Here is a 15284-nt window from a genome sequence, read left to right as displayed (position 1 = left end):
AAACAAATGCTGCTCATCATTTCTTCCGTGCAGCACCCAGTGTCAAATGAAAGCATCGTTTTGATTCCCATCACGGAGGAAATTATTTTTGAAGTGGAATGTTGCGACCAAGCGATCTGAAGTTAGCCTGGTGCGATGTTTGTTCTGACGATCAGTATTAAAAGGGACAGAAAAGTGATCAGTACTCCAGCACAGGCTGAGGAGCGCTGCTCCATGGTCTTAGCAGCTAGCATCGGCAGGTCACTGCTGGAATACTGATCATTTTTCGTGTTTTGCTGTCCCTGTCAATACAGATCGTCCAAAATAATACCGACTACACTAATTTCGGATAGCTCATACATAAGATTTCACTTTTAAAATAATTTTGTTTCTAACAGGAAATTAAGTGAAATATGATGTGGCGAGGGCCTTCCGACAGGTAGACCTGATCGCCTGGAGCAAGTCTTTTGAGGTGACGTTCTCTTCCATGAGGACGACGACACAAACACCCAGTTCCTGAGCGGAGGAAATGTCCAACCTAGTCAGGAATCGAACCTGGTTCCCCCAGGATGACAAGCCGGCGCGCTGTCCACTCAGCTATGGTGACAGACAACAGGAAATAAATTAACACTCTCTGTCGGCTCGGGCGTCGTATGAAAGATATGAGCACCACCTGTCTGGGTTGACTCCTGTTACACATTGCAAATATCGGCTGCAACACCGGAAAAAATGCTCCTGATGACTCTTAGGAGGGACACGTACTATAGGATTATCGTTACTCAACATAGCAAGCTATAATCCAAGCTATAATCCTGTCCACACCAGAAACTACCTTGGTTTTGTCACTAGGTGCAGCCACATTTTATTTCAAAGTCGTGTGTAAGAAGGGTTGTGATTGGGAAAAATGTATTTCTGGACAGCTTCCTATTAACATCATTAAATTTATTGATGAAGAGGAGTAAAGTATAACTTTGGCAATGAAGAAGGTGACTGAAGATGCTTCCGAATTGTTAACATTCGGTCAATCAATGGTATACAAACCATGGTTGGAGAGAATGGGAGTCAAGTACCCTCTTCAAAGTAGAAGAAGACGCAGACGAAGAAGAAGAAGAAGATCGAGCACTCTCACGGTAAGCATCCCATTGGTGATATCTATAAATGTGCTATTAGGAATAAATTTCTTTTAAAGCTATGAGAGATACAAGAGAACACAATATTTGAATGAACTTCACAGCTTCTTCCTCACAAAATAACTTCATGGTTAACAATTAAAGCCACGTGGGATAGCCGCACGGTCTGAGACGCCTTCCCACGGTTCGTGCGACTGCCCCCACCCGTGGGAGCTTTGAATCGTCCCTCGGGCAAGGGTGTCTGTGCTGTCCTTAGTGTCAGTTAGTGTAAGTTAGATTAAGTAGTGTGCAAGCCTAGGAACTGATGGCCTCAGCAGTTTGGTCCTATAGGAACTTACCACAAATTTCCAAACAATTTAAGTCTCACAAGGAAACATTCTGTCCAGCGGATTCAGTTTTAAAAATTGACAAATTATGAGAGCGATTAAATGCCAGTGCTTATTCTTAGCAGCAAATAATACGATATTTATTAGACTTTGCATAAAAATATACCTTGCAAATAGAAACGGCCAGTGATTTATTTTCATAAGTGTTAAAGTGGACAAATATTGCATTGTCAGTAAATGTTGTTTAAGCTACAATGTGTGAGAAGACTTTAAAAATGGAAGTGTCGATGAACCCTTAAATTCCGCAATATACGTTTAGCACATCACAGCTCGTCACTTCTAAGAATTCTCTTTGTAACTTTACTTTACAAAGTAGCAAAAGGAAAGGCGGGTTTCACTGAGCAACATGTGCCTCACAAGCTGCCGCAAAGAAACTGGATCCAGTAGGTGAGCGAGAGCTGGAAGGTGGTCCCAGTAACAACACAGAGAAATGTAAAATACTGTCGCTATTTTGGACACATACTCTCTTGGTGTGTGCCGTTTGACGTCACACTGCTGAGGTTCCTGGCCCTTGATGTCCTTATAAAGGGGTTGAATCGTCTCTGGGTATGAGGAGCATCAAACGTTGTCAAGAGCGTTTCCTGCTGCTCAGTGAAGAGTCGTTTCCGACAGTGAAATGTATGTAAATCAAAGCCCCAAGCAAAGGTGTGGTCTGACTGACATCCTTCGTGACACCTCCTTAGCCCTTCTGGAGTCATTTCTGAGAAGTGATGGATCTGAAATAGTTTTTTTTTTTCGGCTACCTAAAAGAAACCACGTGATTTCAACTTTGGGAGTCACAGTTCTGACCTCCAGTGCAGGGACGTCAAAAGAAAGGGTGAAACGTTCGTAAGACGGGGTGTGACAACCTTCCCATCGGGTGACAAGTCCATGGTGGCGTTGGCGCTGATGCAGAAGAATTGTGGTGTGGTGAAAAAAATGGTTCAAATGGCTCTGAGCACTATGGGACTCAACTGCTGTTGTCATCAGTCCCCTATAACTTAGAACTACTTAAACCTAACTAACCTAAGCACATCACACATATCCAAGACCGAGGCAGGATTCGAACCTGCGACCGTAGCAGTCCCCCGGTTCCGGACTGCGCGCCGAGAACCGTGAGACCACCGCGGCTGGTGGTGTGGTGAAATTTAGTGTCAATGTGACATGGGTAACCTACCCTACACGTCACATGAGCGTCCTAGCTCTGACCTTCTCTTTCACATGTGTCGCTAATTGAAGCATTGTCGAGTCAGAGGGTAAAGTTGCAGGATGCCATGCTTTTGCAACATTACAGACGAAGGTTGTAGGCACCTTTCAGCCAAGGTGAAACTTCGGTGTCGCACTAGGAGACAATTATAGGATTTCGAAAAGTGATACTTTAATTGTGTTGCACAAAGTATATTACATTTCAGTTTAGTTTTTTGGCCGTTATTGTAAACCTATACGTGAATAGGTCAGGAGTAAGTAGTCAAAGAACTGTTGATTATGGCTTAACTCTAAATCGAATTAAATTCAGTCACCTGAGGTAATTTAACATGTTTCAGATTGCTGAATCATAGTGATGGGAAATGTTATGGCATACTTGCTGTGTAATTAAGCAAACGCAACAATGAGAAGTGGTAGCTGGAGGTTTTGCTTCAGTCTGTTCACGGCAAAATGTGAGTGTTGTAGCACTTCTTGTAGTTTAGACGATCCATGATAAGAACGCCTTTTCGGTCATAAAACGCGGCAGTGTTCCGGATGCAGAAGTAGTAGACGCCCTGGCGGGTGGGGGACCGGTGGTCCCAAGCAGCAATGTGACAGCACAGTTTCCCAGAGACGACGGACGGAGTAACTGAAGAAGCCTTCAAAAGATAAGCTCTCGAAAATTTTTACAGGCGTTCTGTACGCTTCTGATACTTAACAACAGAATGGCCTAAAGAGATAAAGGCCTAGCAAATGCCAGCTCACAAGGTGAAGTGGAGAACGTAATTGCCATGGATACAATTAAGAGAGAACTGAGTAGTACTCAAATTTTCTGTCGCGATACATAGTCGATGTTACTGCAGTATGGCGATCAAACGGGGCTAGAGTCTGTGAGGATTGTGTTAGTAGAGCAAGTCCAAACTGAACCACTTGCAGCGACCGATTCGGTACCTATTAGCCTTGAAGATACTCTGGCAATGACAGATTCCCTAGAGGAGCAACTAACTCGAAACGTTGACTGAATGACCAAAATGTTATACTGTTGTCGTTAATCGACACATTAAGCAGTCGTAAGTCTGAGTTGCAGAAGGTGAGAGGTAAGATAAATGATAATATCTATAAGATAAACTCCAGTCTGAAAACTGATTTTAAAATAGAGAACAGAGATTGAAAACGTAAATTCCAGGGTAATGTTACAACTGAAATTGGAAGTAAACAATGACATTGAAAACTAGCTTGCCTGATATAGAGAAAAACTCGAGCTGGAAGTTAATTCATAGTTGAAGATTCTTTCAAAGGCAGACAGGGATATCAGCACAAAGCAAAAAGCAATTGGCGTCAAAGCTGCTACATTAAATTAAATTAAATCTCTGGAGGGGATGCAACATGTTGTGATGTAAAGCAGTTTGTTTATGGAGTAGAAATTTCCATTGCACAGACACTTCATAATTATGTAATGAGTGTCTGAAAACTATTCGATTCTGTATGGGAGTGTTTGAAAAATACAACAGTACATAATCTGACGATAGCATGTATAGAAAAACTCTTTTATAAATTTCTCACTGAAGAATTTTGTGAAATATTTGGCTAATTATTTATAAAGGATTATGGGACTTGCAAGAACGTAGAATTTGTATTTGTGTTTGGAGCGAGGGTCAAGCTCCAGAGTTTGCAATAACAGCCCATTTCTTATACATAGTGCACTGAATTTTGTAATGGTTGTAATTTTACTGTATCAGGACAAGATTTTGTTACAGACACATGTATGTGTTCTCTTGTCTAATATTATGTTTTTTTTCTTTTAATACCAGAACTACTATCTTTCTAACAACTTTTAAATTTAGCACTTTGGTACAGATATTTTGTTCACCAATAACATATTTCCATCATTCTTTACATTAATATCATGGTGTATATGTTCCTCATACATATGCACTCCTTCTCCTACAATGAGAATTTTTCCAGTCTGCATTTTCCATTCACAAAGGATACCAAAGAAACTCTTTCTCAGCCACAACACTGCACAACACATTATAGTGCTTCACCAACTACACACCTTCTTGCTCCACATCAGACAGTGATTATGTTTCAGGATTAATCAAAACACATTTGACTGAATTAAATGGTTATATTGTAGTAATGAAAGATGTGATAAGAAAAATGATGTCAGTACATTTCTGGTAGGTGAACTTACAGATAACAGCATACGTCTTCGAAAGTGGATCTCGTCCAGTGTGCAGCATAAAAAGAAAGATGCCCTTCAGCACAGGAACGGGACGGTGGACAGAGAATTGCTCGGCTTGTGGGACGGTGCGTACCTGTTGCTGGAGCAGCTGGCTGAGCTGCCTGACGGGCTGCGCGACCGTCTCCAGGATGGAGGCGCTGGTGCGCTCCAGCAGCGAGTGGTCGTCCTCCTCGGCCATGACGGCGCGCTGCTGCTCCACCAGCTGCAGGCCGCGGCGCAGCTCCTGCACCGGCTGCGCCAGCTGCTCCACCGCCAGCTGCTCCGGCTGCTCCAGGCCGCGCCGCAGCTGCTCCACCGGCTGCGACAGCGTCTCCAGCACCGACAGGCTGGTGCGCGCCAGCTGCGGCTCCGACGCCGACTCGGACCGCACCTGCTGCTCCACCGTGGCCAGGCCGCGCTGGATCTCCTGCAGCGACCTGATACACACGCACACCACTCACAGCTATACTCCACAGTGCAGCTAGGTTCCTGTGCCGTCAATCGCAAATAATGTTCTACATACGATCTCTTACAGTGAATTACACACTCCGACATCACAAATCCCATCTCATAGCTAAATACATCTCACCTCTGCAAAGTTGTATGATATTGCCTGGCTTAGAGGCAGCCACTGGATTCATAGCTGCTATATCCACGGATAGCTGGATATCAGTCCACATGTCAGAGTTCCAGTAGACATTGAGGAATGGAGGAAACTGTCAGGTGGGAGAGCAGCCTGTGGAGGAGTGACCCAGATGAACTGTAGATAACCGAAGTGCAACAGACTACAGGCGAGACAACAGACGAGGACAAGGGCGAGCAACTAGGACGACAACGACAGTGGTCTCCATGACAACGACAACAAGGCCAACTGTGTGATCAAAAGTATCTGGACACACAGATCATTGCTGCACAGATGCTGCTTTATGACATTTAGCATTGTCACGCTGATACAAAAGATCGTCATCCTGGACTGTTGCTGTACTGTGTGCATCGCACAATGCCATAAAATTTGTTAGTACCCTTGTGCATTTAGCGTTTCCTTAAGCACAGCAAGGGAACTGCACCCTAACAACTAAAAATATCTACACCGAAACACTACCACCTCTGTACCTTGCTGCTGGCTCTACACATGATGGCAGATAATGTTCCCCAGCCATTTGCACAAAGAACAACCCTTCCATCCGGTGTCCATGGGCTACAGCGTGATTCGTCACTCCATACCGCTCATTTCCAATCATTCACTATTCGGTGGTGGTCTTTACACCAACTAAAGCGCCTCTTATTGCTGACTACAGAAACGCGTGACTTACGAGGAGTTTCTCGACCACATCACCCCATTGTTTTTAACTCCCTACACACTACCATTGTGCTATCAGCGCCGCTTGTAGCATTTTGGCACACAAGTGATTCCCTCCTGTGATTTCATCCGATTTTGTACATCCATCCTTCGCAATGCTCGACAATCTCTGCCTGCCTGCTCTTGGCCTAGCTATGGTTGTTCATTCGCTTTTGCACAGTTTATGATGGACTCCCAGTAGCATTTGGATGAAATGAATTCTCTGTATGGCTGGCCATCAGAATAACTGGAAATGACATGAAACTCAATCTGATTCATAATGGGCGTCGCAATTGTGAAGTTGGGCCTGTTCGAAACCAAAGGATGACGCCACAAGCCACTAGAATAAAAGTAGCAGCGTCATCTGAAAGGGGGCACTTGGCACTTGGGCAGCAGTAGTGGCAGTGTTGATACGATGCCGACGTGTGCAGCAACCTGACGTTTTAACAGCTACAGATGTGCTTTTGTTTCCAAGATGGCGCTGCTTCGTTTCGTCTAGTTTGAAGGTTACAACACTGATGCAACGAGATACATCAGTTTATCTCAGTCGCGTTGATATTTATTGTACTGAGCAACAATAAACAAACATTACGCAAAGTTTTTGTTTGTTATTTATAAAATTAAAAAAAAGACAATCCAAATGTGAAGCAATGAACCTGACGGTTGGAAAATCAACGGCTAGAAGGTAAATATATCGAGGGGAATTGTCGATTTGACAGTCTGATGGCTTGTTCTTAACAAAACAATATGTATAGACGTCAAGTATTTGGCCAGCGAGTGGAGAAGAGGTGTTGGTGTACAGTTCCTGATTGCCACTGTCGCATGTTAAATTCCAAACCTCTTCGCAGTATCCCATAAACTGAGGCCAAATGTGAGAATAAACTTGATACGCATCCACATGGGCGTTCACTGCAGTTTTTCCAGGAGAGGGGGGAGGGAGGAGGGAGGGATCAGAAGGTTCTAAAATTGTAATTATTTATATAAATTAGTTGGTCAATCTCGAGAGACAGTCATGCTATAGGAACTGCATTTTATAGGTGACACACAAATTATATACAAGAAAACTGGTGATTAACCGTTCAGTATACCAATAAAAGCTAAAAGCTCTGTACTTCAGATTTCAGCCTGGGGGGTGGGGTGGCAAGAGCTGCCCGTTCCCCTTTCCGTTTCGCGGCTGGGGACGCCTATGTGCACCCATCGCACGATAGAAAAACTTTACAGCTCTTCCAACCAGGCGACTCGGCAATTCCGTGGGGATCTAGCAGTCAACGAAGTTAGTCATGTTTACTTTTACTAGCTGCCTACAAGACACCAATACAACGGCACTCACAGCCTTTGTGGTACTCTACAATTAAGAGACTGACTCCAAAAAATGCAATACAGAAATATAAGCTAAGAAATTACTAATAATGAAATTAGCGACTAAGAACCGACAGAAGACATATAGAATCGTGAAATCAAATATCTATATATAAGTGGACAACCCATTACTGTTCAGCTATGCTATTAGCGATAAATTCAGGGGAACCGTAACAAAACAGAACTACGAAGTAAAGCAAATCGTAGCAAAGGCAGACGTAACGCTGATATTGGTTGGAAGAATGTTAAGGCAACGTAATTCAACCACGAAAGACCTGGCTTGCAACACAGTCGTCCTATCTATCCATTTATGAAAGTAACTGTGCGGTGCAGGACCATTCCTAGGTAGGATTAATAGAGAAAGTAGAGGAGATCCTAGGAAGAGCTGCACGTTTTGTGTTTGTTCAGCAACTGTTAAAGCGTTAGCAAGCTGCTAATCACAGTTCGGTGTGAGAACCTATGACAAAGGCATCTTGGATCATGGCTAGGTTTGCTCTTAAAAAAAGGGAGAGCCTGCTGTCTAGTTACAATCGGGCCAAATATTACTCCCTCCGACGTGCGAACCATGAAGTCATGAAAGAGAAGAAATTCAAGCTCATACGTAAATGACAATAGTTTATTCATCCGATGTACAATTAACGAATGGTACATTTCGAAGCCAAAAACAATTATTTCGAGACGACATGCTGCAGAATACGGTAGAAGAAAAATGTCACATGGAACTATGGCCTACAGAGGAAAAAAGTGCAGAAGATATAGTTCTGCACACTCAACACAAACACTATGGTGATGCGTTCCTGAGGGGAGGGAAACGTCGCAACTCTGAAACTGAAATAAATGCTGTAGAGACAAAACCGGAGTTTAATATTTTGGCGAATTCGAAATCATCAATGACTAAAAACTGGATCCCTTGATGCAATAATTTACCAACAGCCGTATGTATTGTAGACATTTATTTTATGAACTTCTTATGTGCTACCAGTTTCGGCATTACATTAACGCCATCTTCAGGCCCCAATGCAATGCCGAAACTGGTTGCACACAAGAAATTCATAAAATAAATTTATGCAATACATACGGCACTTAGTGAGTTACTGCATCAAGAAATAGATGCCAGCCGTTGTCCCATGGTCCATAATGGATCAACGAAGAAAGAAAAGAAAGCTGGATCACTCAAAATACACATGAGATGAAGAAAGTGAAGCAATGAAATAGGTCATGTAATTATGTATGTCTGTAGGCTCTTGGGCCGTTTGTCCTTAATGAGAAAATCTTAATTATTAGTCCACGCCACACTTTTCTTCTAAGTTTTAGAACGATAGCGTTTCAACTTCTTTGGGATGCTTTTTCAGGATCCGTCTGGTGTCCCGAGGTGGCTGAAGAAGCTCCCAGCAGGAGGACCGAAACCTGGAGTAATGCAGAAGCTGGAAGCATATTTCAGCACCAACGGATGCGCCATTGCTGAAGGAAACGTCATGAGATCTGTCTGGTATTATTGGCAGAAGTGATGAAATCAGGGTGGGTGGACAGGGTTTTGATTCTCACGCTTTCGGAACACCAGTGCCGTTATCGCTGCGCCACCAGCAGCTAGGAAAGGTGATCAGATATATTATTTGCTGTAGGATTTTGTGGCGCATGATTTATTTTACACTTTTTGTCGTATTCACTCTGGCAGCGTCGTCTAAGTGGTGCGATGTTTCGGCATGCTGTCAACTTCAGGCGGTCGTGACACCTGATTTGTCTCCTGCTTGGTGCCGTGTTAGGAACTATATGATGAAAAAAATTATGAAGAATCCACCTCGATTGCAAATAGAAACCGGCTGTTGACCTAGGTTTCGGAGCGGATAACAAAGCCTTCTTCGGAACACACTAAAACTACAATCTGCCTAAAGCGGCATGGTCCAACATTAATACAGAACGCTCAAATGTTGGATCATGCCGCTTTAGGCAGATTGTAGTTTTAGTGTGTTCCGAAGGAGACGTGGTTATCCGTGCCGAAACCAAAGTCAACAGCCGGTTTCTATTTGCAATAGAGGCGGATTCTTTATAATTTTTAAATTATTCACGATTTCTGAAGCGCTGCAATGTTAAAAGTTCTTAAATATGACGAAAAGTATCCGGATACCTATTAAGGCCATTGATATGCAGTATGTCCACCCTTCACCTTTGTGAGAGGTTGAAATCTGCTGACCGAAGTTTCAGTGAGGAGAATGGCGACACATTATTCCTCAAAATCCAAACCCAGAGTAGATTGTAACGCTGGACGCTGGGTCGACGTTCTGACTCATCCCACTGGCTTCAGGTCGGGGCTCTGGGCAGGCCAGTCCATTTCAGGGAAGCTGTTGTTGTCCACAGTCCAATGCCTCCTAGATGCTACTTTATGACAGGGTGCATTCTGACAGAAAGAATCATCGTCTCCGAGCTGTTTCTCTACTATACACAGTAAATAATGGTGTACAATGTATTCACATTCTTCCGAATTTAGCGTTTGCTTGAGCGCAATGAGGGTACCACGGAACAACCGCGAAAAATACCCACATACCGTTACCCAACCTTCTATGTGCTCCAGCCTAGACACTACATTTGATGGTAGATAACTTCCCCCAGACGTTCTTCACATTTCCATCGCATTGTCAGGGGGTACAGAGTGATTCACAATCCAGAATAGCTCGTTTCCAGTCATGTATTGCCCAGTGGTGACGCTCTACACACCACCTCAAACGTCACTTACACTCAGCAATGACTGTAGAAATGAGTGGCTTATCTGACGTCGCTCGACCATAGTACCCTACTATTTAAGCTCCATACACACACTCCACCTAACTGGACTGCTGGTAGCACTTCAGAATTCGTAAGTGATACCTATGGCTAATTTCATTCGTTTTTACAACTACCGTCCGCAATGCCCCGCATAACCTGTCTGTCGGTATACGAGATCTGCCTGGCATGCTTTAGTTGTGGCTGTTCCTTCGCGTTTCCACCTCACAACCACATCACCAATACTCGAGTTGGGCAACTTTACGAGTGCTGTAATGTCTACATCTACATCTACGTGGATACTCTGCAAACCACATTAAAGTGCCTGGCAGAGGGTTCATCGAACCACCTTCACAATTCTCTATTATTCCAATCTCGTATAGCGTGCGGAAAGAACGAACACACATATCTTTCTGTACGAGCTCTGATTCCCCTCATTTTATCGTGGTCATCGTTTCTCCCTATGTAGGTCGGCGTCAACAAAATGTTTCGCAGCCGGCCGCGGTGGTCTAGCGGTTCTAGGCGCTCAGTCCGGAACCGCGCGACTGCTACGGTCGCAGGTTCGAATCCTGCCTCGGGCATGGATGTGTGTGATGTCCTTAGGTTAGTTAGGTTTAAGTAGTTCTATAGGACTGATGACCACAGATGTTAAGTCCCATAGTGCTCAGAGCCATTTGAACCATTTTTTGTCTTCGCATTCGGAGGAGAAAGTTGGTCGTTGGAATTTCGTGAGAACCTGGATTCATACGAAAAGATGAAGTTTTGCCATTCGTGCACCCAGGTTCGTCGTTGAGTACACCATCGCAGGCGCTCCTGTCTGTCAAGCAGCGTCAAAGGTAACCGCAGCCACGGTCTCCGAGCTGATAGTCCATGCTGCTGCAAACGTCGTCGAATTGTTCGTGCACCTGGTTGTTGTCTTGTAAACGTCCCCATCTATTGACTGAGGGATCGAGGCGTGGCTGCACGATCCGTTACAGGCATGTGGACAAAATGCCTGTCATCTCGACTGCTAGTGATACGAGGCCCTTGGGATCCAGCACGGCGTTCCGTATTACCCTTCTGAACCCAACGATTCCATTCTGCTAACAGTCATTGGATCTCGACCAACGAGAGCAGCAATGTCGCGATATGTTAAACCGCAATCGCAATAGGCTACAATCCGACCTTTATCAAAGTCGGAAACGTGATGGTACGCATTTCTTCTCCTTACACGAGGCATCACAACAACGTTTCACCAGGCAACGCCTGACAACTGCTGTTTGTGTACGATTAATCGGTTGGAAACATTCCTCATGTCAGTCCGTTGTAGTTGTCGCCACCGGCGCCAACCTTATGTGAATGCACTGGAAAGCTAGTCATTTGCATATCACAGCATCTTCTTCCTGTCGGTTACATTTCGCGTCTGTAGCACGTCATCTTCGTGGTGTAGCAATTTTTATGGCCAGTAGTGTAGTTTCACTAGCGAGAATTCAATACTTTCCGTCTCCTGTTGTATTGGCGGGTTGGCGTCCCGCGACATGTAGCGGTCCATTCCGCCTTACACAGCAGAGTCCGGTGTCGAGATACTTCTGATCAGACAGTGCAGTTCCTGCGACTGTCGAACTTCGGTCCGCGATCCTTGCGGGCCGGCTCACGGTGCTGACGCTCTGTGACACCGGCGCACGGTTCGGCCGCTGCTGATGCGGTGCACTTCCTGTACGATCTCGGCACTGGAAGCTGGATGGGATGGGATAGTGGAGGCTGGAGATGATACCAAGTCAGCTTGCTGAAATGTCGCACCTAAGTCCCAAAAGAAATCCGTTGGAATTCGATTACTCGATAAATAGTACAATTCTCAAGGCTGTCAATTCAACTAAGTACCTGGGTGTTAAAATTACGAACAACTTCAGTTGGAAAGACCACATAAATAATATTGTGGGGAAGGAGAGCCAAAGGCAGCGTTTCATTGGCAGGACACTTAGAAGATACAAGTCCACTAAAGAGACAGCTTGCACTACACTCGTTCGTCCTCTGTTAGAATCTTGCTGCGCGGTATGGGATCCTTACCAGATGGGATTGACAGAGGACATCGAAAGGGTGCAAAACAGGGGAGCTCGTTTTGTATTATCACGTAATAGGGGAGAGAGAGTGGCAGATGTGATACGCGAGTTGGGAAAGACGTTTTTCGTCGCGGCGAGAACTATTTACGAAATTTCAGTCAACAACTTTCTGTTCCGAATGCGAAAATATTTTGTTGAGCCGAACCTACATAGGTAGGAATGATCATAAAAATAAAATAAGAGAAATCAGAGCTCGGTCAGAAAGGTTTAAGTGTTCGTTTTTCCCGCACGCTGTTCGGAAGTGGAATGGTAGGGAGATAGTATGATTGTGGTTCGATGAACCCTCTGCCAAACACTTAAATGTGAATTGCAGAGTAATGATGTAGATGTAGATGTAGATTTGAACGACGCCACCTGGTTGGATACCAGAGAACTTTTCAGAAACATTACTCTGATAATGATGATGATGATGTTTGGCTAGCGGGGCGCTCAGCTGCGCGGTTATCAGGGCCTGTACAGGTTCCGAACTTTTACTCAACCCAATGTCGCCACTTTCATAAATGACGGTGAAATGATGAGGACAACAGAAAGACCCAGTAATCTCGAGGCAGGTGAAAATCCCTGATCCCGCCGGGAATCGAACCCGGGAAACATGAACCTGCGCGGAGCAGGACTGGTGCGGGCAGCCGGCGGGCGGCCCACCTGGTGAGCTGCTCCATGACGACCGGGTCGGAGACGGCGGCCGAAGGCGGCGCGCCCTCTGCGGGCGTGACGGGCGTGGGCGGCGGGGGCGGCGCGTGCAGCGTGGGCAGGTCGACGTCGAGGGCGCGCTGCTGCAGCTGCGGCTGCAGCTGCGGCTGGCGGCTCTCGACCTCGGTCGCGATGGTCGTGGGGACGAGCGGCTCCTCCTCGCGCACCGACTCCACGGACGGCGTCTTGGCGGAGCGCCGGCCGGCCGCGTCGCGCAGCAGCCGCGTCCTCAGCCCGTCGCCCTCCTCCGAATACGAGTCGTCCTTGGGCGCCTCCATGTCCAGCGACAGCTGCCTCCGGCGAGGCAGCGGCGTCTCTCCGCCAGACACGTCCTGCGGGCACCGGCGTCTCGTGTTAGCCCAGGAGCACATCTCTGTAACACTGCTTAAGGTTTCGGGAGCTGTATCGGGCAACTGAGAAGTCTTGAGGGAGAAAGTCGCGAAGATGGGAAAAATAAGAATGGAAGACCGAGAACGAAGCGCTCACGACAGAGAAGGTGTGACACAAGCATATATATAAAACTTCCTGGCAGATGAAAACTGTGTGCCGGACCGAGACTCGAACTCGGGACCTTTGCTTTTCGCGGGCAAGTGCTCTACCATCTTTGTAACCCAAGCACGACTCACGCCCCGTCCTCACAGCTCCACTTCTGCCAGTACCTCGTCTCCTGCTTTCCAAACTGTACAGAAGCTCTCCTGCGAACCTAGCAGAATTAGCACTCCTGAAAGAAAGGAAGTTTCATATCAGCGCACACTCCGCTGCAGAGTGAAAATCTCATTCTGGAAACATCCCCCAGGCTGTGGCTAAGCCATGTATCCGTAATATCCTTTCTTTCAGGAGTGCTAGTTCTGCAGGTTCGCAGGAGAGCTTCTGTAAAGTTTGGAAGGTAGGAGACGAGATACTGGCAGAAGTGGAGTTGTGAGGACGGCACGTGAGTCGTGCTTGGGTTGCTCAGTTAGTAGAGCACTTGCCCGCGAAAGGAAAAAGGTGCCGAGTTCGAGGCTCGGTACGGCACACAGTTTTAATCTGCCAGGAAGTTTCATATCAGCTCACCCCACTCCTGAAAATGGAAAAAAGAACACATTGACACCGGTGTGTCAGACCCACCATACTTGCTCCGGACACTGCGAGAGGGCTGTACAAGCAATGATCACACGCACGGTACAGCGGACACACCAGGAACCGCCGTGCGCTAGCTGCGCAGCATTTGTGCACCGCCGACGTCAGTGTCAGCGAGTTTTCCGTGGCATACGGAGCTCCATCGCAGTCTTTAACACTGGTAGCATGCCGCGATAGCGTGGACGTGAACCGTATGTGCAGTTGACGGACTTTGAGCGAGGGCGTATAGTGGGCATGCGGGAGGCCGGGTGGACGTACCGCCGAATTGCTCAACACGTGGGGCGTGAGGTTTCCACAGTACATCGATGTTGTCGCCAGTGGTCGGCGGAAGGTGCACGTGCCCGTCGACCTGGGACCGGACCGCAGCGACGCACGGATGCACGCCAAGACCGTAGGATCCTACGCAGTGCCGTAGGGGACCGCACCGCCACTTCCCAGCAAATTAGGGACACTGTTGCTCCTGGGGTATCGGCGAGGACCATTCGCAACCGTCTCCATGAAGCTGGGCTACGGTCCCGCACACCGTTAGGCCGTCTTCCGATCACGCCCCAACATCGTGCAGCCCGCCTCCAGTGGTGTCGCGACAGGCGTGAATGGAGGGACGAATGGAGACGTGTCGTCTTCAGCGATGAGAGTCGCTTCTGCCTTGGTGCCAATGATGGTCGTATGCGTGTTTGGCGCCGTGCAGGTGAGCGCCACAATCAGGACTGCATACGACCGAGGCACACAGGGCCAACACCCGGCTACATTGTGTGGGGAGCGATCTCCTACACTGGCCGTACACCTCTGGTGATCGTCGAGGGGACACTGAATAGTGCACGGTACATCCAAACCGTCATAGAACCCATCGTTCTACCATTCCTAGACCGGTAAGGGAACTTGCTGTTCCAACAGGACAATGCACGTCCGCATGTATCCCGTGCCACCCAACGTGCTCTAGAAGGTGTAAGTCAACTACCCTGGCCAGCAAGATCTCCGGATCTGTCCCCCATTGAGCATGTTTGGGACTGGATGAAGCGTCGTCTCACGCGGTCTGCA

At 46.7% G+C, this 15284-nt stretch overlaps 1 protein-coding gene across 1 annotated transcript in view; it reads right to left on the bottom strand.

Moving 5' to 3' along the window:
- The window catches only part of LOC126267904 (muscle M-line assembly protein unc-89-like), a gene marked incomplete at its 3' end in the record, with an annotated part of 447423 nt that overhangs the window by 16756 nt on the left and 415383 nt on the right, over positions 1-15284 (bottom strand). Inside the window, exons 16-17 of the mRNA XM_049973214.1 lie at positions 13080-13459; positions 4978-5320 (exon numbers count right to left, since the gene is read on the bottom strand). Of these exons, the coding sequence (XP_049829171.1) occupies positions 4978-5320; positions 13080-13459 (723 nt within the window). The remainder of the gene's footprint in view (positions 1-4977; positions 5321-13079; positions 13460-15284) is intronic.

Source organism: Schistocerca gregaria, chromosome 4 (assembly GCF_023897955.1).
Source record: "Schistocerca gregaria isolate iqSchGreg1 chromosome 4, iqSchGreg1.2, whole genome shotgun sequence".
Taxonomy (NCBI): Eukaryota; Metazoa; Arthropoda; class Insecta; order Orthoptera; family Acrididae; genus Schistocerca; species Schistocerca gregaria.
The sequence above is the reverse complement of the archived record's forward strand: the minus strand, read 5'-3'. Positions and strand labels throughout refer to the sequence as shown.